The 26744-nt window shown below is 43.9% G+C and overlaps 1 protein-coding gene across 2 annotated transcripts; it reads left to right on the plus strand.

The window, feature by feature from the left end:
- The first annotated feature begins 2942 nt into the window (after window positions 1-2942).
- On the plus strand, window positions 2943-16624 carry PPIC (peptidylprolyl isomerase C). Of its 2 annotated transcripts, none has more exons than XM_020877541.2 (5): window positions 2943-3149; window positions 8332-8445; window positions 9194-9287; window positions 11944-12128; window positions 15951-16158. In XM_020877541.2, exons 1-5 carry the CDS (start codon window positions 3033-3035, stop codon window positions 16011-16013), a joined length of 573 nt encoding a protein of 190 aa, XP_020733200.2. In that variant the 5' UTR covers window positions 2943-3032; the 3' UTR covers window positions 16014-16158. The 2 variants fall into 2 exon arrangements, with proteins under 2 accessions (XP_020733200.2, XP_020733197.2); XM_020877538.2 differs by having other exon boundaries at window positions 2949-3149; window positions 15995-16624.
- Window positions 16625-26744: the final 10120 nt, after the last annotated feature.

The following is a 26744-nucleotide window of genomic DNA, read 5'->3' on the forward strand; positions in this document are numbered from 1 at the left end:
AAAGCTTTTCCTCTGGCATTAGGACAGACGAGTGTATTATTAGTTTCCTAGACTTGCCATAACAAAGTACCACAAACTGGGATCATTTCAAACAACAAAAATGTATTGTCTCACAGTTCTGGAGGCTAGATGTCCGAAATGAGGTGCTGACAGGGTCATGTTCTCCTTAGGGGAGGGTCTTTCCTGGCCTCTTCTTGGCTTCTGGTAGTTGCCAGCTATCCCGGGCATTTCTTGACTCATAGATGTACCACTCCAATCACTTTCTCTGTCTTCACAAGGTGTTTCCCCCCGGGGGGCGGGGGGTGGTTTCTTTATCTCTCCTCTTTTTACAAGGACACTAGTCACATAACCTACTTCAATAGGATCTCAACTTGATCACATCCGCAAAAAAAATGCCCCTATTTGGAAATAGGGTCACATTCACAGATACTGGGGTTTCTGACTTTGATGTACCCATTTGAGGGCAAAATTTAACCCCCCAAACAAGGACTCATCCTACAGTCACTTCTTTTTCTACTCAAGGTCCTGGTGGCAAGAAAAAGAAATAAAAGGTATAAAGATTAGAAAGGAAGGAATAAAACTCATTATTTATGAATAATATAGTTGTCTGTGTAGAAAATCCTAAATAATTCACAGATAAATCATTGTAATTAATAAATTTAACAAACTAGCCTATTCAAGATTAATATACACAATTCTTTTACTATGATATAATACTAACAAACAGGTAAATAAATGTTAAAAAGATATAATTTACAATAGCAAAAAACAAAACAAAGACCAAATACCTTGAAATCAACTTAACATTATATGTATAAGGTTTTTAGACAGACAACTATGAAATCTTACTGAGAGAAATTAAAGAAGAGGGAAATAAATGGAGGAATATGCCATGTTCATGAATGGAAGACACAATATTACAAATATGCCAAGTCTTTCCAAAAGGAGGTATACATGCAATGCAAATCCAATTAGAATCCCACTTTATGGAAACTGACAAGCTGATTTTCAAGTTTATATGAACACAGAAAGGGTCAAGAATAGCCAGAAATCTATTGTACAAAGTAAGAGGACTTCTACTACTAACTATGAGGACTTATTATAAGACTATTTTCATTAAGACAATGTGGTGTTGGCATGAAAACAGACAAATATGTCAGTGGGACAGAAAAGAGGGTGCACAGACAGACCCATATATGTAGGGACACTTATTCCATGACAGAAGTAGCATTACAGAGCAATAAGTAAAGAAGTCACTTTTCAATAAATTATGCTGAGACAATGGAATTCATATGGAAAAAAATTCGACCCCTAGCTTGTCCTATGCATCAAAATAGCTACACACAAAATCATGGATGAATTTCATAAATTTGAGCAAAAAGAACACGTAAGATTCCAGTCACACAAAGTTAAAACTAAACCTTATTGGAAGTTAGGATCATGGTTAATTTAGGGAGAAGAAAGTGTTAGCAACCGCAAATGAACACAAGAGGAGTTTCTAGAGAGCTAGTGAATATTTCATTTCTTTAGATATGAGGGGTTCTAGCTGTATTTGCTTTTTGATAATTTGTTGATTTGTACATGTACATTTGGTTTACTTCTGTCTATTTGTATTAATCTTCCAAATATAAAAATTTAAGGAGAGAGACTCACTCACTGAACAAATATTTGTGGGTGTTTTTTTTTTTAATATATATATGCAGCTCGAACAAATATTTGTTGAGAAATCGCTATATACCTGACATTGTACTAGATTTGAATCAGGAGAAATAAATCCAGGCATAAGCCCTCTGATACCCTTAGCTTGCTACAAAAGGGGGATTCTTTCTTTATTGGGGGTGAGAGTGATGAGGAAAGCCATTAGATCCTTCACCGGACTGAAATATCAAAATAGCTCACAAGTGTTCTGCCCAGCCTTCAAACGTGGTGGTTACCCTTTGTATGCATAATAAATGGTTCCAGTGTAATTTTAGACTACACTTAGTTACACACAGGAATCCTATCTGCTTGCTCAAGGTAAACCTTGGCTTGAAAGTCATGGCACTAGCCCCTAAGAAAACCAAGAGAAAACTATCATTAATTTGTAGTTAATTTTGGCTCTATTACATTAAAAAAGTTCTTTGAAGTCCTAAGGCAAACAACATTGCGTTTTAAAAACGTTTTCCTGATTATAAAATACTTACATGTTCAATGTAGAACATCTGGGAAATCAGAAAATTACAAAGAAAACAAAAACCCATTATTCTATCACCATAGCTACTGTAAATGTTTTGGTACATTTCTTTCCGTTTTTAAAATGCCTTTATACATTTACACAATCGAGGTCCGATTTTGCAACATGAGTTTTCCATTCAAAAATATGAGTATTTCCCCATGTCATTAATTCCTAAACACAATTTTTTAAGTTTGTAAAAAGTATATCCCCAATTTGAATCATCTCAGTTAGAGGTCATTCGTCCTGTGTAATCGAGTAGAAACATCCAGGGTCTCAAGAGTTCTGAGAGGAGTCCAGAACTTAGCTAAAGCCTCAGATGGCACATTGGAACCCAGCAGACTTGGCAGAGGCTGCGGTCACAGAGGGGGACCCGTCGCGGCAAGCAAGATGCCAGGATGATCCGGAGCCCGGAGAGTCCTCGACTTTCCATCAGGTTTAATACGCGTCTACACTGTTAAGTTCCCGGCGATGCCCCAGCGTGCATCCCTGAGCTCCGGACGGAGCAGGCATCATCCGAGCGGCGCCAGCTCGCTCTGGATCCCCGCGCCCAGCGCACCCTCCATCCGCGCGGCTGTTGGCCTCGGCTCCGCGCTCCGTGGCGCGCCTCTCCGAGTCCCTAGCTCGGGTCGCTGGGCTGAACCTGGCAGGAGGCGCCCGAGGTTCCGGGCTTGCCCGGATAGCCGCGTCTGCATCACCCCCGCCCCTCGAGCCGGGAGCGCGCAGGCGCAGCCGGCCAGGCGTCCCGCCCGCAGTCCAGGAGTCTGCGGTCGCGCCCCAGCCGCAGCCGCTCGCGCCACCGCCACCGCCACCGCTCATCATGGGCCCGGGTCTCCGGCTGCTGCTACGTCTCGTGCTTTGCGCGGGGCTCAGCGCCCTCCTACCGTCCGCGGGAGCCTCGGGTTTCCGCAAGCGAGGCCCCTCGGTGACGGCCAAGGTGACCAGGCAGCGGGCAGCAAGATCCCCTCGCGCTGCCCGGGGGGACGGGGGAGCTTTGGGGACTGGAACCTCAGGGTCAGGGGCGGCTATCAGGGGGCTTCCCAGGCGCAGGGGATGGGAGGCGGCCCCGGGGCTAGGTGGTAGTGGTGGGGGTTCCCGCGCGCGCAAGTGTGTGGGGGGCATCCTCGCTCTCCTGGGAGACTTTAGGGGCGCTAGGCCGAGTCCGCCTCCGCCGCGGACTGTCTGAGCGTCATCTCCTGGGCTGGTGATCCGACGTGGCCACCGGCCCGCGAGCTGGGAGAAGCTTCCGGAACCGGCGAGCCCTTTCTCTAGGGAGGAGACAGCTGAGGACTTCCTTCGGCGCGGCGGGGACTTGGGAATAGAGGCAGGAAGAATGCAGGCGGGCGAAGGAGGCGCGCCGGAGAGGAGGGGTTGCAGCTGGGCCGCCCCCGCGGGTGTCACCCGGCCTCGCAGAGCCCAGGTCCAGTCCCTGTCGCTTGCGGTAGGGTAGGCGTTACGTGGCCTTGCTTAACCAAGGACTGTCCTCCCTTCCGCGTTTAGGAACCACCATCAATCCCCGGCAGGGAGGGAGAGGTGCGCTTTTCAGACTGGGGAGTAGACACAGGGCTTGGGGTGCTGTTGAGCGAGGCCCAGGAGGACCCTGCATGACTGAGGCCAGTCTTTAAATCTCGATGGGAGGTGGTGGGGTGGGGATCTGCCTCCTTACAGCTTCAGGTCTTTTTTCAGCATGTTTACCCAAGGTTAGAAGATAATGGGAGGATGCCTGGGAGACAGAGGGAGGAAAAGAGTGATTTGGTGCCCTTGATCACCACTTCTAGAAAACCCACTGGCAGGAGTGTCTTGGAATGAGGAAGGAGGAGCAGCTGCAGGTGGTCTTAACCATCGGCCCCCTGTCTGCCAGTAGAAATGACAGTGTTGGGTGCTTCGGTCCTCCACTGCAGACCCCACCGGAGGCATGGGGAGGACTTGGGGCTGGAGAGGCTCAGCCCAACACCTGATGTAGCCCGAGAGTGAAAAGGAAGGCCCTGCTTGGGGTGGGGGTAGGGGGTGTGTGTGTGCAGTGATAAATGAACTGTGGCTGGGAACCTCAGGGAGAGGGGAAAAAGAGTGGGGCTTCTTAGCCAGGGTGCAGTCACTGAGTGAATTTTCATGCACTCTATAGATTTGGGATAGTCACTTAACACTATCTCCTTTTTTCCCCCACCCCTTTTATCATTGAGTTCTAAAAACTAACTGTGCAGGCATGTCCTGCCACAGATTCGACTCTGCTGAATCACTTTTTCAGTGGGGCATTTTAAGACCACTACTCTGTTGGGAAGTGGAAATACTCAAAATGATTTCTCTGAGTGTGGACAAGTAGATGAACTGGCTATCACTCTAGTGCATTGTGTTTTCCCCAGCAGTCTTTAGCTTTTCCTCTGAGAGTGTTTGAAAACAGGAATCTGTAAATGAGAGGTATGAAGCGCTGTCCTTCCCAGGGCGCTTTCTTGTCTGTGAATCTTGGTGCCGGCCACCACCTCAGCCTCCTGCCTAGTCTCGGAGCCTCGCTGGTCTTGAAACCCACTCAGTTGGCATTTGCACCCTTGCATTTTCCAGCAGATGCCATGGGCTCTGTGCCGCGTCAGGCACCTGAGAGTGTAAAATAATGCTGCCATCTTTCCAGCTGTGCTCAAGTCACAGGTTGCTGTCACTTTCTGCAGTTCTCAGAGTGGCCAAGAGGCTTCAGCTGAAGTACTAACAAGTTACTGAGAATACCCGAGGCTCCTCCTCTGTAAGTGGAAATAGAAATAATACCTGCTGGCAAGGTTTTTGCATATTAGATGTGATAGAGCAAGTAAAGTGCTTAGCCCTGATTGAAGTTCCTGATTTAAGAGGTCAACTGTTAGTGTTATTTGTGTTCTTATTAATCCTTCTGGGGCAGGGAAGGTACAGATGAGGATCAGGGGCTCAGAGTTGCCCAGGGTCCTGTGGCCAGTAAGTGGTGGAGCTGGTTTGAGAACAGTTTCCTTGACCTCCAGGCTCCTGCACTTGGTGCTTCTACAGTTACCTTGGAAACAGAAGCACAATTAACCCTGCAAGGGTTTGGGGCAGGCTCTGAGAGGTCCTCTTGCCTCTTCCCCTGTCTCTTCCCACCCTCCAGTGCCCCATAATTTTCAAATGACTTTCAAGGGCAGCCTCAAGGGAAAAAAGGAGGGACCAAGGGGCCAGCTCTAGAAGTGCAATGTGGAATTGAAGTGCCACCTTTTCCAGGAAGCCTGCCCTGATCTCCACAGATAATCATCACCTCTCACCATGACATTTTATTTGTACATACCTTCTTTTAAAGCTTGACTTCCCATCACAGTGACTGTCTCTGTGCTTTCTCTTCTGTGGGACTTTGCAGCCTCATCCCTTTCACAGGGCCTGTTCCCAAGGACAGGCAGCAAAGTCAGAGATGATCTCAGGGTAAGAGGGTTTGCCTGGCAGCCACCCCAGGCCCACCTTACCGTCTGTTTAGGTGTGCGTATGCTCTGGTCTTCATTCAGTATTGCCTGACTTTTCTTTTTTCAGTACCTGCTTGAGCTGACACTGTGCTGGGCACCGGGGATCTAAAAATGCCATTTCCACCCCTTCAGGTAGAAATTGCCTAGACAGAGAGAGCCACATTCATGACAAATCACAGCCCAAGTGAACGCAGCTTCAAATTGAAATTCTGTCTCTCACGTTCCTGGTATTGCCTAACGAAACTTGGAACTCTTAGCCAGCATCCTTCCTCTGCCTTCTGAAATGGGTGATCTTCCTTCTTAGCCGGTTGTGGTCAGAAGGGTTCTGTCACTTCTCTGCACGTGGATCCCTTTTCCTGCCTCAGTGCTTTGGTTCCAGAAAGAACTGCCAGGCGGGGCTTGTGCCCATTCTTGTCCCTGGAGGGTGCTCCCCTCCTTCCAGGCTTGCATCCCATCACACCTCTGTCAGGATGCCTTCCTTCAGCCCTCAGCATCCCTCCAGCACACTGGTATTCAGTGTTCTTGGGGCACTTGTCACCCGCAGCCTTGAGCTATGGGTGTTCATGTACTTGGCCTGTCTCTTTCCATAATCTCCCCGAGGACAGGGACTTCCTCCACTTATACCCTCACACTGCCTTCTGCCCAGATCTTTGACAAGTACTTAATAAGATTTGATTTTATCATTTCCATTAGTTAGGGCAACTCTGCTGCATTTTCATGCCATCATGCAAGAAGTTGAAGGATGCTGTGGTTTGGGAAAAAAACATCTTATTAATTCGTGTGCTAGGCCGCATGTAGGAAAACAAGATGGTTATTGGAGAGTTACGCTGGGTGACATAGACACTTTTTCTTCATCTTCTCATGCTGTCCTCCCACATTTTATTCTCTTTGCTGTTGAAATGTTCACAGGCTTTCTTTTCTCTTCTTTATTTTAAAAGTCTGGCAGGCTCATGTGGTGCTTCCTTATGATTACATACCCAGTTCTTGTCCTGGAGTCTCTTCATTATTGCCTGTTACTGAATTTACTCCTTGGTTTGGAAATCCCTTTGGAGAACTGCTTCTTTGACCCCAGTTCTGCATGCCAGGCTCTTGCAGGCATTAATGGAGCTTCCTGAGTCATCCTTCTTCACTGCACTGCCCAATCTCAAGGGCTTGGTCTTTTATGCATTCTCTAAACTTTTACCATAAAATAATAACACAGTTTTTTACAGCTCTGGCCATATAAAATTGCAAAATGCCACAGGGAACACTAAATATCACATCATCCTGTGACAGACATCCTGATGTATTGGCAGAGGCTCTTGTCTTGAGCTAAAGCTTGACAGTCTTTACTTTGCAATTTTTCTAAACTATATGACATCTTTTCTCTGACACCTTCTTAAATTTTTTTTAAAGTCATCTCTTGAATGTCTTTTTTTTTTTTACCCATTCAAATAGTGAATTGGTTCATATAATCTAAACTTGCTAACAGAATGCCCTTCGACTCTGCGGCCTTTTCAAATGTTCTGTCTCGAAATCATCTTAACACAGTGATTTGTGAAGCAGAATGTATATAATTTCGTTTTAGGTGAAACAGTTAAAAAAAAGTCCAAGAGAACTTTTAAGGCTTATCTGCAAAGAAAGAAGCGACTAACTTCTGGAGGCGTGCTTGTTCTCTTCTGTTTTAAAATGTTGTGACAGAGAAAGGGCACATTCTACTTGGGCAACTTTGGGAACGTGAGGACCGGATTCGGTGCCTTAAGTGTACAGGGTAAATGGGTCTGTCAGGCCCAGCGTGCAGTGTTCGCTGTACTTAGGACGAGTGGAGGCCCGGGTGTCGTACTGTGTTTGGATGTGAGTGGCAGGCCTTCTGGAGCAGGGCTGTGTGTTTTGATCATCTTTCACAGGCCCCTTGACAGCAGACATCTATTGAGAACTCATTGGGAATTTGGCGCTGCTCAAAGTTGCAAAAAAATAAATCTGGACGGTTAGACTCTTTCTTTCCTCACCAGTTTTTTTTCTCCTGCCAAGACTGGAGAGCATCACCTTTCAGAAGAACAGCAGTCTCCACTCTCAACCCCTAGCTCTGTCCACAGAGCTAGGAAACAGGAGGCGACAGCAGTGTGTGTCTGGGGTCCTTGGGGGAGAGGGATTCTTGAAGACGTTACTGGCTCTTTCGGACAGTACTGAGTCCAACTTTAAACCCAGTTCTTAGTACAGTGTCTGACTCAGTGATGGTGCTCCATAACTGTTTGGTGAATGAATATTTGTGAGTGAAATGCGCCCACAAAAATGGTTTCAGAACTCCTTTATTATTTTTTTTCCATTTATTTTTATTAGTTGGAGGCTAATTACTTTATATCATTACAGTAGTTTTTGTCATACATTGAAATGAATTAGCCATGGATTTACATGTATTCCCCATCCCGGTCCCCCCTCCCACCTCCCTCTCCACCCGATCGCTCTGGGTCTTCCCAGTGCACCAGGCCAGAGCACTTGTCTCATGCACCCAACCTGGGCTGGTGATCTGTTTCACCCTAGATAATATATCTCTTGCTCCTTCACCCCCTCCTTTATAAAATGCTGGTGGCCAGGGCCCTCACCTGTGGGTCTGTTCTCAGACTGTCATATTCACTCACCTTGTATTGTGGCTTTCCCACCATGTGACTTTGTGCTCCGCCTTTCAACCACATGCAGGTCTTCTTTGATGTGAGGATTGGAGATAAAGATGTTGGCAGAATCATAATTGGCCTCTTTGGAAAAGTCGTGCCCAAGACTGTGGACAATTTTGTCGCTCTGGCAACAGGAGAGGTATGTCTCAGTTTTATTCCTTTCAACTGTGCACAGAATTGAATCTTCCTCCTTTTAAGGATGGAATACAGATGTATTCTGGGGGATGAATGGAGAGAATAGCATGGAAACGTATACACTACCATACGTAAAATAGATAAGCAGTGGGAATTGGCTGCATGACTCAGGGAACTCACTGGGGCTCTGTGACAACCTATGAGGTGGGATGGGGTGGGAAGTGAGAGGGAAGTTCAAGAGGGAGGGCGCATATTATATCTATGGCTGATTCATGCTGATGCATGGCAGAAACCAACACAGTATTGTAAAGCTATTATCCTCCAATTAGAAATAAATACACTGAAAAAAACTTAAATGTAAAAAAAAAGTTGTACCTGGGAAAATAAGTATTAAATTAGTAGATGAGATGAACCTGAGACATCTAATAATATTTTACTTTGTTTTTCTATAAAATCTGTATTCTTTAAGCACTCAGGTTTCCTCAAGGTTCTAGAAAGTGAAACAGTCATGAAGTGAAAATGCAGACTTCTCTCTTTTTACTTGTGCATGTTGGTATTTTACTTCCATAGTTTATTTATTTTTCAGTCAGTTAATGATAAATATCTGTCAGTAAGCTATTGTAGGTACCTAATTTAGTTCTGTAGATATTTTGTGTAATTTTCTCATTTTGTCATTTCCAGATAAACACTGGGGTTTATCTTACAGTATGGGTTGTATCTGCTTGTGTATTCAATTGACATAATCTCTTTAGAAAGGATATGGATATAAAGGAAGCAAATTTCATCGTGTCATCAAAGATTTCATGATTCAAGGAGGAGACTTCACCCGAGGAGATGGCACCGGTGGTAACGTCATCTCTTAAACGTTTCCTTTCCCACTTTCCCAAGTGAAACCTAAGACAAGATGATATGTTTACCCAGCATATTGAGCTCCCAGCTTGAAGGAACAAAGTCAAAAAGACAAACTAATTTTTCCAGAAAGATAAGAGGTTTTGGTCGGGGGGGCCTCATCTAACAAAAGCGTTTCAGGTGTGAATGAGTGAGGCCTCCTAATTTTAAACAGTCTTTGCTTGGGTGTGCATTATCCTTCTTTAATGGAGATGTATTCATTTAGTAGGCTGTTTTGCAGTTATGAAAATCCTAGACTCCCAGTATGTAGCAATATGGAAAGATGTCTGTCATAGCAAGGAAAAGCCATGTCCCCTGGGGGGGACTCCAGCTGCAGGAGTGCATTTTGCAGGGGGTAGTGGTGGTCCAGAAGCATCATGCCAGAATGATGAGACTGGTACTTAGGTGGCAGGATCACAGGTGAATTTACCTCCTTCTTTCAAAATTCTCTTTTTATCATCAGCTTTTGCAGTAGTAAAAAATTAAGTAATAGACCACTTGTCACAATTACAGTATAATTTTTATCAACATCATTAGAATTCAATAAAGAACCCATAATTCAGTTTATAGAATTTCAAATATATCTTATTGTTTATCAGTGAGGATTCCAGCTGCCCAGCTCCCTGGTCTGTCTTTTCCTCAGAAATGCAGTGAGTTCTTTTCCTGAACATACATACAATATGGAACTACACCGAATTTTTATTTGCTTCAGGTTTAAAACTTTTAATTCAGCAAATACTGGGTTTGATAGATAGTAAATGGCTAACGTTTTAAAGAAACAAGCCATTTTCAAGCATTATTGTTAATTTTATGTTTCCTGCACTGGTTTTTTAAATAACGAAGTGGCTGTCATTAAATGCTTGGATTTGCCGAGACACCCGTGGAAATGCTGGTGGGTACGGGAAGGTAGACTGGAGCAGAGGAACATGTTCAGGTTACTTGGCTGGATGGGGCTGCTGCAGAGGTGGGTCTCTGGTGGGGAAGCCTGCAGTTCCAGTGTTGGTCCGCTCGGGACTGGCACCCCACCGTCCTTCCTGAGGCCCGGCAGGAATGGGGATGGAACTTCACTGTGTTCTGTCTTCTGTTCTCTTTCTCCCTCTGCTGTGTGTGTGTGCGCATGTGTGCGCATGCATGTACACAATTAAAATTCTCTGAGTTTTGGAGATAGGACCTTTTGGATCATTTAAATTTAGCCTAGACCTCTCTGTAGGCAGAACTTTCCTTCCAGGCCACTTCATTTGTCACTTACCAACCAGCTATAAATTGCTTACCTTTGGTATTCACTTCTGGTCCTTCTAACTGAGCCAGGATTGGATTTTTTTTCCCCCCTTAGGAAGATGAATTATATTTGACTTCTACCAAAAAAAAAAAACCAAAAAGGCAGGGTTTCTTAAATTATTAAATATTAGTTACTCAGATAAATATAAGAATTACAAATCAATGAAGTTGTTAAAATACCCAGTTATTTATTTAGAAGCCATATATCCTAAGATGTACACTTTAAGGAAAAAAATCGTCAGGGTTCACAAAATGTCCTTACTATTCCTCCATTGCAACACTTTCTAGATAACCTGTTTGAAAAGTTAACTCTGTTAGCTATGAAGAGGTTTTGGTTGTATATGAATGAAGAAAAGTGCCCATGTAAGACCCAAGTCTTAAGGAACTGTTTTGCCTGGTCCTTCACAAGTACTGCATAGTAAGAAGGAGATAACCTGAGAGCTAACTGAGCCAGGACTTTAAGGTTGGCCACTGATGGATAAGGTGGCCTGCAATAGAGGAGTTGGGTGTCACGGGCACTCAGGGTTGGGGGGTGGAGCAGATGGGCTGCACCGTTGTTTTATAGGGAAATGTGCTGTGCTAGATCTCCAGACCCCATGCCCGCCTTTGGCTCAAGGTTGGGTCCCTGGCTGCTCCCAGTTGCTGTCACCCTCTGTACCCTGAAGTCATCAAGCCTAATGACTCCCAGGCTGGCACTATTCTTCTTAGTACTGAGGCTCTAAGTGCTTAGAGAACAGAGTTGGAGCCAGAAGTTCAAGTTTTACTTTTTTCAAGTTTGATAAGCTCCCATTTGACAAGTTTGATAAGTTTCCCATTCACAATGGGAATGAGAGAACCTATCCTATAGGACTGTCATGAGGATTGGCTAAGGGTGTATATTAAGTGCATATTGCAGTTGGCTTGGCTGCTGAGGTATGAGTGACCCAGGACAAGTGACCTGACCCTCAAGACAGAGATGGGGTCACTATGATGGCTTACCCATCATTCCATCAGACATTACGATGTCATCCTGCCCTCCCATTCCTTCTCATTTCAAAGTGAAATCACTGACTTGCTTGGTCAAGGTTTGGGTCTTTGTTTGAGGCCAGAGGGCATCTTGCCATCTTGTGTCATACTTAAGGCTTTTGTTTGTTTCTTTTGGTCCCTGGTGCTCTTGTTTCCTTAAGGAGTGAATTTTATTCTCTGCTTAATTTCTTTTTATGTTTGACCATCTTTTCCTCATCCCCATCTTCTATAGGGTTCTCTTAACCTCCACTCAAACCTTATACTTCCCTTTGAAGAATTTACTTTTGTATAACATCTGTTGACTCTACCCTTTTTGTTTTGTCTCACCCAGGTATAAGCATTTATGGTGAGACATTCCCAGATGAGAACTTCAAACTGAAGCATTATGGCATTGGGTGGGTCAGCATGGCCAATGCTGGGCCTGACACCAACGGCTCTCAGTTCTTTATCACCTTGACCAAGCCCACCTGGCTGGATGGCAAACACGTGGTATTTGGAAAAGTCCTCGATGGAATGGTAACTTGATATATTATTTTTTCTCATTCAAAGCTTTATAATGAAAGTACTCTTAGCGATTTGCTCTCAAATGATGCTTCTAAGAGAGCCATAATTATATGCCGACTGGCCTCTTCAAAGGTGAATAAAGTATATATGGTACGTGGGTTCAGCCCCTGTGTTGGGAAGATCCTCTCAAGAAGGGCATGGCAACCCACTCCAGTGTTCACGCCCGGAGAATCCCATGGACACAGCAGCCTGTTGGGCTACATTCCATAGACTCAGAGGGAGTCAGACATGACTGAAGCGACTTAACACACAGACACATGGTATTTTAGTTGTTAGGAGTATTGGGGCGGAAGCTGCGGGAGTGGGGGACGGGGACTTGACAGTGAAGAGTTGAGTCCTTAATTTATCATACTATTAGATATAATTAGAAACTCATTTTAATGTAACCAAATGAAATCCTGTAGGTACAATGAAATATCATTTCAACTTAAAAAGGAAGGAAGTCCTGTCACTTGCTAGAACATGGATAAATCTTGAGAATGTCATGTTAAGTAAAGTAAGCCTGTCATAAAAAAGACTATGATTCCAATCAAATGAGGAATCTAAAGTGGTCAGATACATGGGAACATAAAGCAGGATGATGGTTTCCAGGGGCTGGGGGGGGGTGAAGAAATGGGGGGCTGGTGTTCAATGAGCATCTCTATGAATCTTCAGTTTTACAAGATGAAAAAATACTGGAGATTTAGTTGCACAATAATGTGAATATGCTTAAACTAATGAACTTAAAGTTACACTTAGAGGTGGCTAAGATGGTAATTATATGTTATGTATTTCTTGTGCTCAGTTGCTCAGTCATGTCTGATTCTCTGCAACCTCATGAACTATAGCCTGCCAGGCTCTTCTGTCCGTAGGATTTTCCAGGCAAGAATACTGGAGTGGGTTGCCATTTTCTTCTCCATGTGTTCCTCAGCACAATTTCAAAATTTTTTTAAAAACCCTGGGTCCATGTAGTTCAGTACAGATACAAGTCACTTTCAAAGACACACAGTATAACAACCAGAATTCCTAAAGAGAATTCAAATTTATGCTCCCATGTCTCAAAGAACATTAAAGGCATCCAACTCATAATCCACAGGAAGACTTCTTAAAGTCCTCATTCTCTTCCACTCCCTGCATTTCTCCTCCTTAGCAGCTGCCCAGAGATGCTCTTCCAGCTCAACTGGCAGCTGTATGGTTTGCCGGGTACAATCCTGGAGCATCCTTGAGTCCCTTCCCTCTTCCACATTTCATTGTTTTTCATGTGAACTCATCCAAATATAAATAGACTAATCTCACTCACTGCAGTTCTCCCATAACTTCTACCTGTTATTCTGATTCTGCCCAACAGAAGGGCAGGAACTGAGCTGGCTGACTCAACCTCCCTTACAAGGCAAAGATGTGTTCAACCAGAACTGTCAAATAATTCTCACTGGCAAGTGGGATAGGGCTTCCCAGGTGGCTCAGTAGTAAAAGAATTTGCCTGCCAGTGCAGGAGATGCAGGTTTGATCCCTGGGTTGGGAAGATCCCCTGGAAAAGGAAATGACAACTCACCCCAGTGTTCTTGCTTGGGAAATCCCATGGACAGAGGAGCCTGGCGGGCTACAGTCCACAGGGTCCCAAAGAGTTGGACACAATGATTAAACAATAAGTGGGATGAGAAGCAATTGGGGCAAACATCTGTCACTTAATATATCACTTTAGGTCTCATCACAGTGAAGGACATGCCTACATTTTCATGAGCCAGTGTCCTCAAAAGAATGTACTTCTGAGTAGCAAAGAATCCTAGTCTCCAGCCTCTTTCTGCTTTTTAAATGAGCTAAACATAGACATGCATGTGTTAAACCAGTTTGGAGTTTTGACTGCTGAGTCTACTCAGGTTCCAAGTAGTTTAAATGTAAACTGATTCAAGTGAGCATTTTTGAATACAACATAATGCTTCCCTTGTGGCTCAGATGGTAAAGTCTGCAATGCAGGAGACCTGCGTTTAATCCCTGGGTCAGGAAGATTCCCCTGGAGAAGGAAATGGCAACCTACTCCCTTGCTCTTGCCTGGAAAATTCCATAGACAGAGGAGCCTGATAGGCTACAGTCCATGGGGTTGCAAAGATTCGGACATGACTGAGCAACTTCACTTTCACTTTCACTTTAATGCTAGGCTGCAAGAAAAATGAAGAGTGTGCATTTGGGGCTTCCTTCTTCTGGTCATGGTTCTCCTTCTGGTCTTCTGGATCTTATGTCTTGGTGCCCTGGTTGGCTATATTAACCTCCCTCCACCATTGGCATGCATCCTGGGAGATCTGCTTCCTGGTCCTAGACAAACAGTCCTGAACATTTTATGAGTCATAAACTACTTCAAGAAGCTATTGAAAACTATAAACTCTCTCTAGAAGGAAAATAAGAAAGTGTGTGTGTCATACAGTTTCAAGGAATTTCCACAATCTCCTGACTTTCACCTCCTGACCCTTTGGAGATTGTCTAGGTGGTTTTCTTAACACTGGACCTCACCCCAGACTTGTAGAATCAGAACTTTCATAGGTGGGCCTGCAAACAAGCATGTTAAAAATTGTGGTCAAATATACCCAACATAGAAATGTCCATTTTAACCATTAAATAAGCAGTTTTTAACCTGCCACAGGTCATTCAGGTGTGTAGCTGCTGTTTTAGGTACACATATGCACATATGAACCCACACACACAATCTATTTAGAAATATGTATTATTATTAGAAGAATGCTGATCTTTTATCTTCAATTAGTCAGGATTAGCTGATACCATGTCCAAAGCACTGAGAAACTTTGTTGCTATTTTGTTTCAACCTATTTTAGAAACTCATGAGAGATCTACTAGCTTAATCCTTGCCTTGTATGAGACAAAGTGGTCCATGGGCTGTGAAACCATCCAGACTAGAGAACGGGGTCTTTGTACCACCAGTGGGGTAGTGAGTGAAAGTTGCTCAGTCGTGTCTGATTCTTTGTGACCCCATGGACTATACAGTCCATGGAATTCTTCAGGCCAGAATACTGGAGTGGGTAGCGTTCCCTTCTCCAGGGGATCTTTCCAACTTGGAGATCGAACCCAGGTCTCCCGCATTACAGGCACATCCTTTACTGTCTGAGCTGCCAGGGAAGCCCATGGGGTAGAGGTTACATTAGTATCAGACTCAACCTGTAGATTCAGCTTCCCAGGTGGTTCTAGTGGTAAAGTATCGGCCTGCCAGTGCAGGAGACGAGACGCAAGAGATGCAGGTCCAATTCCTGGACTAGGAATATCCCCAGGAGGAGGAAATGGCAACCCACTCCAGTATTCTTGCCTGGAGAATCCCATGGACAGAGGAGCCTGGCAGGCTACATACAGTTCATCGGGTTGCAAAGAGTCAGACACTAAATGACTGGGTACACACACGTACAACCTGTAGGTCACTGGCTGGAGTCAGCTTTAAAATGGACAAACCCTCTCCATTACTAAATCTGCTTTTTGGTTCATTTTCTTATGCTTAGACCTCTTACATAGTGGAGCTGAAATTATCTTAAATTCCATGTTAACTCATAAGTTGGGCTGTAACAAGTGAATAGAAATATTTTTTATTAGAGCTAGGTTGCTAACAAAAAGAAGAGAGGAAATATACAAATATGCCCTCTGATTAGTAAGCTAGTAGGTAAATTTTATCTGTTATATACAGACTTCCTAAGTTTTCCATAGTTAGCTTGCGTGGTTTTTGTAATCATAAAAAACGAAAACTTATTTCCCATCGGGGCTTTCAGACTTCACATTGATTTTACCTCTTGCTCATCATAGTTGCTGGTCAGAAGTGATCCACGGGTCTCCTTTTCTCTCATCAGACAGTGGTCCACTCCATAGAACTGCAGGCAACTGACGGGCATGACCGTCCACTCACCAACTGCTCCATCGTCAACAGCGGCAAGATAGATGTGAAAACGCCCTTTGTGGTAGAGGTCGCTGACTGGTGATGCAACTGGCAGGGAACAAAGAACACAGTCTGGCAGGGGTGTGTGTGTGTGTGTGTGTTCATTCTTCAAAGTTACTGTTTTGCTTTGTTTTTTAACTTTATTCTGTTTTCCACTCCAGATTACAGGAAGGTTATAACAATCAACCACTCAAAATTTAGTTAGCATGAATTTTGGTCAATCACTTGTTTACGGACTTTGCACTTAAAAGACATATCCCTTTCCTCCAGTGGTGCTATTTTTAAACTACAAAACTTTGTATTCGGTATCTTCTTTGGAAGAACACACACACAATGATTACTTTGCGGCATGAAGTGTGATCCCCAAATTGAGTGATGCTGAAGGTTTGTCTGAAAAAGATGGAAACAAGAAGTATATTATTTTGTATCAAACAGAAATTCTTTTCAGGTAAAGGGAGATTTGATTAGTATTATCTATGTCACAGGGACTTTTACCTTTGAAAGGTGCTTATTCTCTATATTAAATACTTTTTATATAGATCAATTATTTTTGAAAGACATTTTTTAACCTAAAGTTCTTTTTAAAAACTAATGTACAGAAATATATGCATTTTAATGTCACCAGTGAACAGATTAATAAAGGTTCTGCAATTCAAAATATTAACACAACTGGATAATTTGCGATGAGAATGCACAGAAGTGATGCCCATCCACATTCCAGACACTCGAGCTGATTATTCACCCGTTTTTTACTCAATGTAATATGTTTAGAAAGTTCACTGGAGTCTAGTTGCCACAGAAAGGAATCTTTTTTTTTTTTCCCCACTTACATAATGGGGATGAAGATTCAGGCTGTACTTAAACTGGGTGGGAAAATAAAATCCTATTGGTGGCTCTTGTTGTAACATACCTGGTTATACCAGAGTGTGCCTAATCTCTGTTCAAACGGGAGTAGTGGGTGTCACAGAACTATCCCATTGCTTCGCCTGCAGGGCTCAAGCTGTGTTGGTCCCCCAGAATTCCATCTCTTGAGCACTGTTCTAGAAAACTGCTTCAGTGAGAGAGAAATTGATGCGTACTCGTACTGTTGATGGGGGTGTTAATTGCTGCAAGCCTCCTAAAAGCAGTTTTTCATAATTTTTCCAAAACAATTAATTAAAATCCCTTTAACATGCCACGTACCAGTTTTGAGTTTGGGAATACAGCAGTGGACAGTGCCAGGCATCATGGAATTGACATTCTAGTGATGAAGACAGATTAAATGAGGTGCTATATAAAAGGGTGTTGATACAGTAGAGAGGACACAACAGGTTTGCTGGAGAGGCTGGGGTGTGGGTGATGGGGGCTGTTTAGGTGGCCTCCTGAGGGGACATTTGAGCTGAGCTCGGAGGAGACAGAAGCGGTAGCTGTCGGGCCAGACCTGGGATATAGGCCTTCATGCCAGCGGGGAGAGAAAATACAAGGATCCTGAGGTGCAATGAGAGGGCCCAGGACAGAACAGCAAGCCAGTGTGCTGTAGCCTGAGGGTCAGAGAGTAAGGCTGAGTGCAGAGCATTCGGGGCCTGGGGGGCCAGGGCACAGCTCTTTTATTTTAAATACAGTGGAGAGCTCTTGGACTTAAGTAGGGGGCATGATGTGATCTGCATTTAAGATTATTTTGCCTACCATGAGGAGGATTGTTATGGGCCCGGAAGGCTAAAGTATGAGGGCTTCCCTGGTGGCTCAGATGGTAAAGAATGCAGGGAGATGCAGGTTCGATCCCTGGGTTGGGAAGATCCCCTGAAGAAGGAAATGGCAACCCACTCCAGTATTTCTTGCTGGGAAATCCCATGGACAGAGGCGCCTGGAGGGCTATACAGTCCATGAGGTCGCAGAGTCAGACATGACTGACTAAACAACAAGGCTAAAGCACATACCTGGAAATTCAAAACATTCATATCCATTGACATTCCACTCCTGGGACCTTGTAGAAAGTGATCTGAACTTAAAAATGTGACACTGTTTTTGGATCCAGTCCCCCTTGATCCAGAGATGGCCACCGGTTTTCTTTGAGGAATCATGTCATCCCTGCAGGCATTTCTTATCCTTAGGGCGTGCTGACCCTTCAGACGGGGACATGCCTGGTCTGGCAAACTCATTCATTAACTCACTTGATAAATATTAGATGCTGGAGAGAGCTGCAAACAAACAGCCCTCATGGTTCCCTTGGAAGGAGACAAATAACTCAAATACATACCATTTGACTATATAACAGCATCAGGTGGGTATACGTCCATGAAGAGAAACAGCCAGGAGAGTGACGAGAGGGTGAGGAGGTGGTCAGGGCAGTCCCTGGTTAGGACCTGAAGGCAGTGAGGGCACAGCAAGCCATGGGGACGCTGGGGCGGAGGGAGCGAGGCACAGGGGACCAGAGCTGTGGCCCTGGAGGAACGGCGGACTGGAGGGTTCCAGAAACAGCCAGAGGTCCAGGTGGGCAGAGGGAGGGTGGTGGAAGAGTCAGGTGGGGGAGGTGGGGAGGTCCTGCAGACCAGCTGGAACATCCCCTTGCCCTGGCCCCAGTGACAGGCTCAGGGACGTGTGTGTGACCCCAGCCATCTTAGTGAGCCTCAGCTGTGAGCGTTCTCTGGGAAATACCAGGACAGAGCTAAAGGAAGAGGAGAAAGAGCAGGCAAGAGAATGAAATCAGGAAGGGAAGATGGAAAGATAGATGTTAGAAGATGCGGCTCAGTCTCCGAATCCAGCCATGCCTGAAGCCAATCTCCATCCCCAGCTTTTCAGTTACCCAACCTATTACGTTCCTGCATTTGCTTAAACCAGGGTGAATTGATTTCTTGTGACTTACAACCCAAAGCCTTTGTCTAATACAGCAATATTGGAAAAGTTTTATGTATAAAGATGAAAATTATAGCATTATTTACGATAGCAAGATACTGGAAGCAACTTGAATGTCCCCAAATGGTTGTAAAGCAATAGCATGCATTCATTAAGACTAATGCTACTCTTTTTAAGGAAAAAAAAAAGAGAAATTCTGTATGCAGCATGATCTCAATTATGTAAATACGTTCTCATAAAACAAAATCAACAAAATGTAGAGTGACATAAAACAAAGGCCAATGGTGGGATTTTTAAAACTCTTTTCTGTTTGTAATTTTTTAACTTTTCTGTCTTCTAACTTTTCTCTATTTCTTTATAAACTACTTAGAAAAAACTTATTAAAAACTTTTTAGAGGTAACATGGGAGGAAATTAGAATCAAATGTCTTCTTTACATAAAAAATGCCTTAAGTCTTCAAATGTCAGAAAGCACGTAAGCCGTTGCTACTGCCCCGTGCAAAGAACATGTACTTTTTACTGTATCTGCCATCTAGTTTTTTCATGATTATGAGCATAATGTGATTTCTCTAGTGAATAAACTGTTAGGGTGTCTATTATACCAGATGACCAATGAGTTAACATCATCCCCCTGGTAGAAGCCATTTATCCTGAGGGTCAGGCTGTATACTGAAAATGTTAGCAAACTGATGACTACATATAAACTACTACTTTATAAAAGTCTATGCTTTCTGCAAGAGCTTTTGAAATTGCTCATCATTGGCTGGTTGTGCTGCTAAAAGGACACATAATGTAGCCAATGGTGTGAGTAGAATCAGGACAATTACACTGGCTGCTCCTACCACCATGCCCAAATTATTACAACTTAGTCTTGAATCACTTTAAAAAACAATTTAAAACATTTTGGCATCCTTAGCCATGAGTTGTTTTATTCTAAGTGCTATTTAGCAGTTTCCTGGATTATCAAATAAGAATTTAGTAAAATTTATTCTTGGGTCAGATTAATTAGAATGACACTTTCAAAATTATTGACTACTCTATTTCTGATGAATTTTCAGAACTCACCAGCCTCATTTTTTAGTTCAGCCGTTTTGAGTTACTTAAAGACAAAAATATGGCAAGGATTTTATAGCAGGAAAAGGATTTGGTTTTGTTTTTCAACATTCCTATAATTCAGACAGCTGAAGAAATCTTTGATCTGGAAGGCTTAGAAATTCAAAGCCCCCTCAAGGCACTTTTTCTTTTTTTTAAATTAAGAAAAAGTAAAAACAGTATTTGTAATGGAAAATTTTGGTGCTGTTAAGTACATAACTGCTTTTACTGAAGTCTGCAATTCATCTTGTGGACTTCATTTTGGCCAAGTCTAAGTGTTAGGTGTGATATTAATATAACATCACCTACTTAGAGGTTTGCTAGAGTTACTGATATTCTAGAGTGATGGAAGAACAACTGGCAGTGCTGTAGAATCAGAGCAACTAGTCACAGGAATCCTGTCTGGGGGTGAAAAAGGCGACCTGACACGCTCAGTGGTGTCCGACTGTGCACCCCCATGGACCATAGCCCACCAGCTCCTCTGTCCGTGGGATCTCCAGGCAAGAATACTGCAGTGGGTTGCCATGTCCTCCTCCAGGGGATCTTCCCAACCCGGTGATCGAACCTGAGTCTCCTGTGCTGGCCGGTGAATATTGCTGAGCCCCCGGGGAAGCCCCATCTGACACATAGTAAGAGTCAGAACAAAGTGCACCACGGAATCCACAAGTGGAACTATAAACCCATCACTAGTTCCATCAGGATGCTTGGGAGTCACAAATTTGGGGGACTTAGGATTCAACATGCCAATATCCTTTCTATTACCTATTTCTAAACTTTTATTAGGAATCACATAAGTTTCCACATTTCAGAGGGTGTGAAGGACTTTTTTCCTGAAGCATACTGGGCCTTTATAGTGCTATTAAAACTGAAGTCACCATCTGTCTTAAGTGATAAATATTATATCCTGTCATTTGGATAGATATCTCAGTTTGAAAACTTGAACCTTTTCCTTCTAACCTGGACACAAAAGACAAGTCTGCTTCCTATGCTTCCTCTAGGCACTAGGACCCACATTGAGACAGAAAGTCTTGAGGAGAGGAGTAAGAACTGGTCAGCTTGGAGCAGAGAAAAGTTAAGACTCGATTTATCCCTGCCTTGCTGAAGTACAGCTCTCTTATAAAGACCCCAGAACTTTTGAGTCACCTCCAAGCCTGTACAAGCTGCTCTCTCTGCCTGGAGAGCCTGTCCCACCCCTCCCACTCCCCGACACATCCTTCTGGGCTCCCTCCTCTGGTGAGCCTTCACTGGAGACTTCCTCACACCTTGTTCTAGCAGTTAACTTCCTGGACATCTCCTTTCTCCTCCTTGGACCAGAAGTTGCTTTTGGTCAAAGATTAGACCACACTCCTTGTCTCCCCCCAGGCAGTGTTTCATGGATCACTGATGCTCAACAGAATGATGAGAAATGGTAACCAAAAAGAATACACTTATAATTATACTATTCAGAGGTATTTAAACTTTCAGAACTAGAAAGAGTTGAGCTTCCCTGGTGGTTTAGTTGGTAAAGAGTCTGCCTGCAGTGTGGCAGAGCTGGATTCGATCCCTGGGTTGGGAAAATCCCTTGGAGAAGGAAATGGCAACCCACTCCAATATTCTTGCCTGGAGAAGTCCACGGACAGAGGAGCCTGGTGGGCTACGGTCCACAGGGTCACAAAGAGTTGGACACGACTGAGTGACTAACACCCACCCACCCAGGACTAAGAAAGATTGTTCAACACTGGCATTTGCCTTTGGACTGCTTCTACTATTTTTCAAAGACTATTATGTTAAAAAAAAAGAAAATTTTTTCCTCTTTATTTTCTGAATTGAAGTTAGAAGGGCATGACAGAGATAGACTGGCAAAAGTGACATGGGTGTTGAGCAGTAAGGGGACGGCCCCAGAGGGTGGCGAGCCTTCAGTGGCAGTGCCCGTGGAGGGTGGGAGCTGGCTTGGGTGACATGCCTTGGTCATGAGCAAGCCCAGCTGCCAGCAGTTGGTGAAGCCAAGGCCTCTGCTAAGCACTGCGGATTTGACCTGAGAAGCAGTGAGAAACCACTCTCTCTTGAGTTGCTGGTACTTTGTTGGGAAGTCATGGTGTCCACTTTGGAAACCTTTCACTTGAATCCTCATTTGTTGGGCCCTTTATGTGGCTCATTGAGAAAACTGCGCAATCACACCACTCACCACGTGTAAACCCAGCTAGGCAGCCACAGGAAGTCCTTCGTGGTCAAAGTCACAGGCCTGCTGTCTGTGCTTGGCTTTGTTCCTGCTTTGGAGCATATTCCTGACCCTTGTGAACCAGGCATGAAGTCAGAGATAGGTCAGCAGCGTAACTCTATCACCACAATGAGGAAAATCTAGCTTAGTTTCCTTCTGCCGCTGCATCAGTGTTGCTTCCATGCTTGGGCAGACACTAACCGGCAAACCAGGGGCCACCACGACCTGGCAGAGGATTTGTCCAGGAAGCTGGGGCTCCCTGGAGATAGGGGTCCTATGTAGTTCAGGCTGCTACAACACATGCCTATTTCTCACCATTTTGGAGACTGGGATCCAAGATGCAGGCACCAGCAGATTTGCAGTCTGGTAAATGACCTCTCACTGGTTCCAAGACTGCCATCTTTTTGCTGTGTCCTCACATGGTAAAAGAGACAAGTGAATTCCCCACACTTGAGAACTGATCACCTTCTAAAGCCTCATTCCCAAATACCATCATACTGGGGACTAGGTTTCAACATATGAATTTGGGTGGGGGTGTTAGTCACTCAGTTGTGTCTGAGACTCTTTGCAACCCCACGGACTGTACTTCATCAGGCTCCTCTGTCCATGGAATTCTCCAGGCAGGAATACTGGAGTCGATTGCCATGTCCTCCTCCAGGGGATCTTCTCAACCCAGTGATTGAACCCGTGACTCTTGCATTACAGGCAGATTCTTTACCATCTGAGCCACCAGGGAAGCCTTTGGGTGGGGTAGGGGACCCAAATGTTCAATCTATAGCAGGTCCCAACCTCCCATTCCAAGATCCAATCAATGAAAAGCACTATCATCCAACCAGTTATTCCAACCAACCCACCCTTACCAACTTCTTTCTCCCTTCCTTTTACCGTCCCCATCCATGCCAATCAGCAAGTTGATGGGTTGCTCTTCAATACATATTGAATATCCGTCTCACCCTCTCCACAGTCACCCCCCTAAAACAGGCCACTTCTCATCCAAGTTATTCAAGTCGTCCCCTAACAGTCTCTCTGCTTCCGATCCTTCACCTGTCCAGTCAGTTCATTCTCCACAGGTGGCCAGAATGAGCTTTTAAGAATAAATCAGATCAAGTGTGATACATCATATACCTTATTCTAAATTACATATTATTTGCTGATGCTTGCGAGTTGAAGGATTTTTTAAAAATTACTATTTTTAATAATTTCACTGCCTGATCAAGAAAAATAAATGGGTATAAAAAAACCAAAACAAATCATTGTTTGTCAATTATACCTCAATAAAGCTGAATAATATAAAATATCCCCCCTGTGTAACACCAGCCAGTTGTTTGCCATGGCACACAGGCTGTAAACCAAACTCCTCCACGTCGCAAGGAGGGCCCTGTGGGATCCAGCCCCAGCCCCTCACTATCTTTCTAACTCACTAGCTTGCCTTGGGGACCTTGACTGATGCTCTTTCCTCATTTGGGCCTTGGAACCTGCTGATGTCTCTGCGACCCCCTGCCCCAACCCCCCTCCAATTCTTGTCAGCTAATGCCTCTTAACATTCTTATGTCTCTACCTCACTGTCACTACCTCAGAGAAGGTTCCTGACCCGCCCAAGCCTAAATTAGATTATCTTCCCTGCACATAAGTAAACCTCTTTATTTTTCCTTTATAGCATGTAACATACTTCACATCCACACATTTGGGGGGTTATTTATCCCTCTAATATGACATTATTCTATAAATTCCATGAAGTCAAGGATTCTAGTTTACTCAGATTCACATTTAAAGGTATCACAGATTTATAACATCATGATGCCTTATGTGATGAAAAAAATTATGATACCAACATATAAAATCTCATGTAAAAGAAAATAGTTTCTAAGTGCAAGATATCTCTTATCTTTTACTACATTTAAAATACCTTTTTGGTTCTGTTAAGCTGCTAATGGGCTGGTATCTTAAAGGCGTTATCAGCCTTTTGTAGTGACCTTCTGGCATTGTCTGATTTTGTGCCTGCTCCTCCTAGAAGTATTGTGGTTTTTTAAAAAAAAAAAAAAAAGTTTAAGCATTGAAAAAAAAAATGCAGCATGAAGGGTTGTGGCTCTCACACTTTAGTGCACGTCAGAATCACCTGGAAGGCTTGTTAGATTTCTGGGTCCCACTCTCCAAGAGTCCAGGGAAGGGCCTGAGAATGTGTACTTCTAACAAGTTCTCAGGTGATGCTGCTGCTGCTGATCCAAGGTCTGAACTTCGAAAACCACTGCCCCGAGATGTCACAAAACCATGGTTTTTAATCACTGAATTAGCTTGGTAATGCATTTGAAAAGGACAGACATTTAAGAAATCATTCGAGCCATTAGAACTTGTATCAAATTGGTGAGCAAAGTGTAGGAAAACACTGTTTTAGAACAAACAGGAGGTAATGAATAATTATGCAAATGATTCTGGGAAGATGTGAGCAAATCCTGCCTGCAAGGTCATTTACGTAGGCCACAAACATTTCTGAAGGCCCTGCTGTGACGCACGCATAGCCAGCGCTGAGCTGGGTGACGGGATGGGAACACAGGCTGCTGGCCACCTACTCCTTCAACAGTGGTTCTGGGATCTGCCCGTCTCTGCACTGAGAAACGGGGTAAACAGTCAGATGCTGCCCCTGCCCTCACGCAGCTCTCTCCAGCTTTCCTGCGGAGAAAGACATTAAACAAATCAACAGATGAAGATGGTACCAGTGTGCTCTGAGAGAAGGGGGCAAGGTGAGAGTTGGGGTGCTACATAAGCTCTAAGCTGAGGCCTAACAGGTGAGAGTGGGCCAGCCTTCCGATGAGAGAAGAGTGTTTCAGGGAGAGACTAGCAGGGTCAAAGGGCTTGAGCAAGAACCAAGGTTGGCAAGTCCTGGGAACAGAAAGGCTAGCGTCACCGGTGAGATAAGTACCAGGAAGAGAAGGGTGAGGTACTTGGATAGGGTGGTAGGAGCTTCCATTTTAAGTGGGGGTGGAAGCAACTGGATAATTTTGAGCAAGTGACATGACCCGATGGACGTGTCAAAAAGATGGCTCTGGCTCTTGTGTGAAGGATAGACTACAGTGAAAGTGGAAAGAGAGGGGCCCAAGAGGATGCTGCAGCAGACAGCACAGAGCACTCGTTAAACCAAGAGCACTCCCCTGGTTTAATCAAGGGAGATGGAAAAGCACTCTGGTTTATAATGGAGGGTAGAAATACGAGCAACTGGCACAATACTTTTCTGACTTAAGTATTCATATGTGATTCAAAAATGCACATTCGATTTTTTAAAAAACAGCTCTAATGGGAGGCTGATGGGGGAGAGAGTGAGCCCAAATTTTGTGGATGATCAGTGCAAATCCTGATCCCTTTTATAACCTGGTGGCCTTAGTCAAGCTAGCGTGCCTTTCTAGCCTTCATGTTTTTCACTGTAGAATAGAAAAATAAGAATACATACCTCAGGAAGATGCTGGAAGGCTTTTATGGGATAATCCATGGACAGAATTTAGCCCAGATTAGTGCTTTATCATGTTAGTTACATATTAATCTCTCTGATCTTCAGTTTCTTCTTCTATAAAAGCTTGTAAAAGCTGTGTCAAGTTATAATGAGATCAAGTATGAAAAGCCTTAGTATCACAACAGGTGACACCCAGAGGTACTCAGTACATAAGAGTATCTAAGGGAAGAGATGATCAGAGCTGGAGACACTGTTGATGGCACCAGGGCTGATGTTCAAGTAAAAGACTGAAAATGTTTCACATCTTATAGGTCAGATTTACAATTATACTCTGAGAATATAAAACAAGATTTTTCTTTAGTCAATTACGTGTACTCCAAAGACAACATTTCAAAGTGCCCTCCTCCCTTCCACACAAAAATAAACACCTCTTCACCCTCAGAATCCAGACCATCACTCTGCATCTTCATGGACAGAAAACATAAATGTTGCAGAATTTTCTGTTTTGAGTTACTGTCTGTTACTTTCCTGGGTTTCTGCTGCTGAACTCGAAATCTATCATTATCATCAAGGATGAAAACTGAAACAAAGCTGAGATGAAAAATGATCATTTCAAAGCTGAGTTAGAAAGACTGGAGGATAGTTTTAATCACTGAAATTTATATCCAGTTCAGTTAAATGGAAAGATACTCCCTCATAAATGGCTAAAAATTCTGGAAAACAAAGATTATGTCTTTATTCTTTGGATAACTAACACCATGCTGTAATTTCATTTAAAGAGTGGATGAATAAATGAAGATATATATTCATTATATGGTATCAATTGAGACCACTACCCAAGCTTGTCTGTCATCCTCTCTGCTTCTTCAAAGAATCCTGCTATAGACTGAATGTTTGGGTCCACACCCACTCCCCCAAATTAATATGCTGAAATCGAATTCCCTAAGTGATGGAGTTTGGAGGTGGAGCCTTTGGGAGGCGATTAGGGATTAGTGCCCTTGTAAAAGAGGCCCCAGAAAGATCCCTGGTAAGTTTCCCACCACGTAAGTACACAGGGAAAACATAGCCCCTTCCTAGATACCACATGTGCCCTGATCTTGTA

Source organism: Odocoileus virginianus, chromosome 3 (genome assembly GCF_023699985.2).
Source record: "Odocoileus virginianus isolate 20LAN1187 ecotype Illinois chromosome 3, Ovbor_1.2, whole genome shotgun sequence".
NCBI lineage: Eukaryota > Metazoa > Chordata > Mammalia > Artiodactyla > Cervidae > Odocoileus > Odocoileus virginianus.

Coding starts and splice junctions, on each gene's coding strand:
- PPIC (XM_020877538.2), top strand. CDS start 3,033: ATGGGCCCGGGTCTCCGGCTGCTGCTACGTCTCGTGCTTTGCGCGGGG. Junction 3,150..8,331: donor GCCCCTCGGTGACGGCCAAG/GTGACCAGGCAG, acceptor AACCACATGCAG/GTCTTCTTTGATGTGAGGAT. Junction 12,129..15,994: donor GAAAAGTCCTCGATGGAATG/GTAACTTGATAT, acceptor TTCTCTCATCAG/ACAGTGGTCCACTCCATAGA.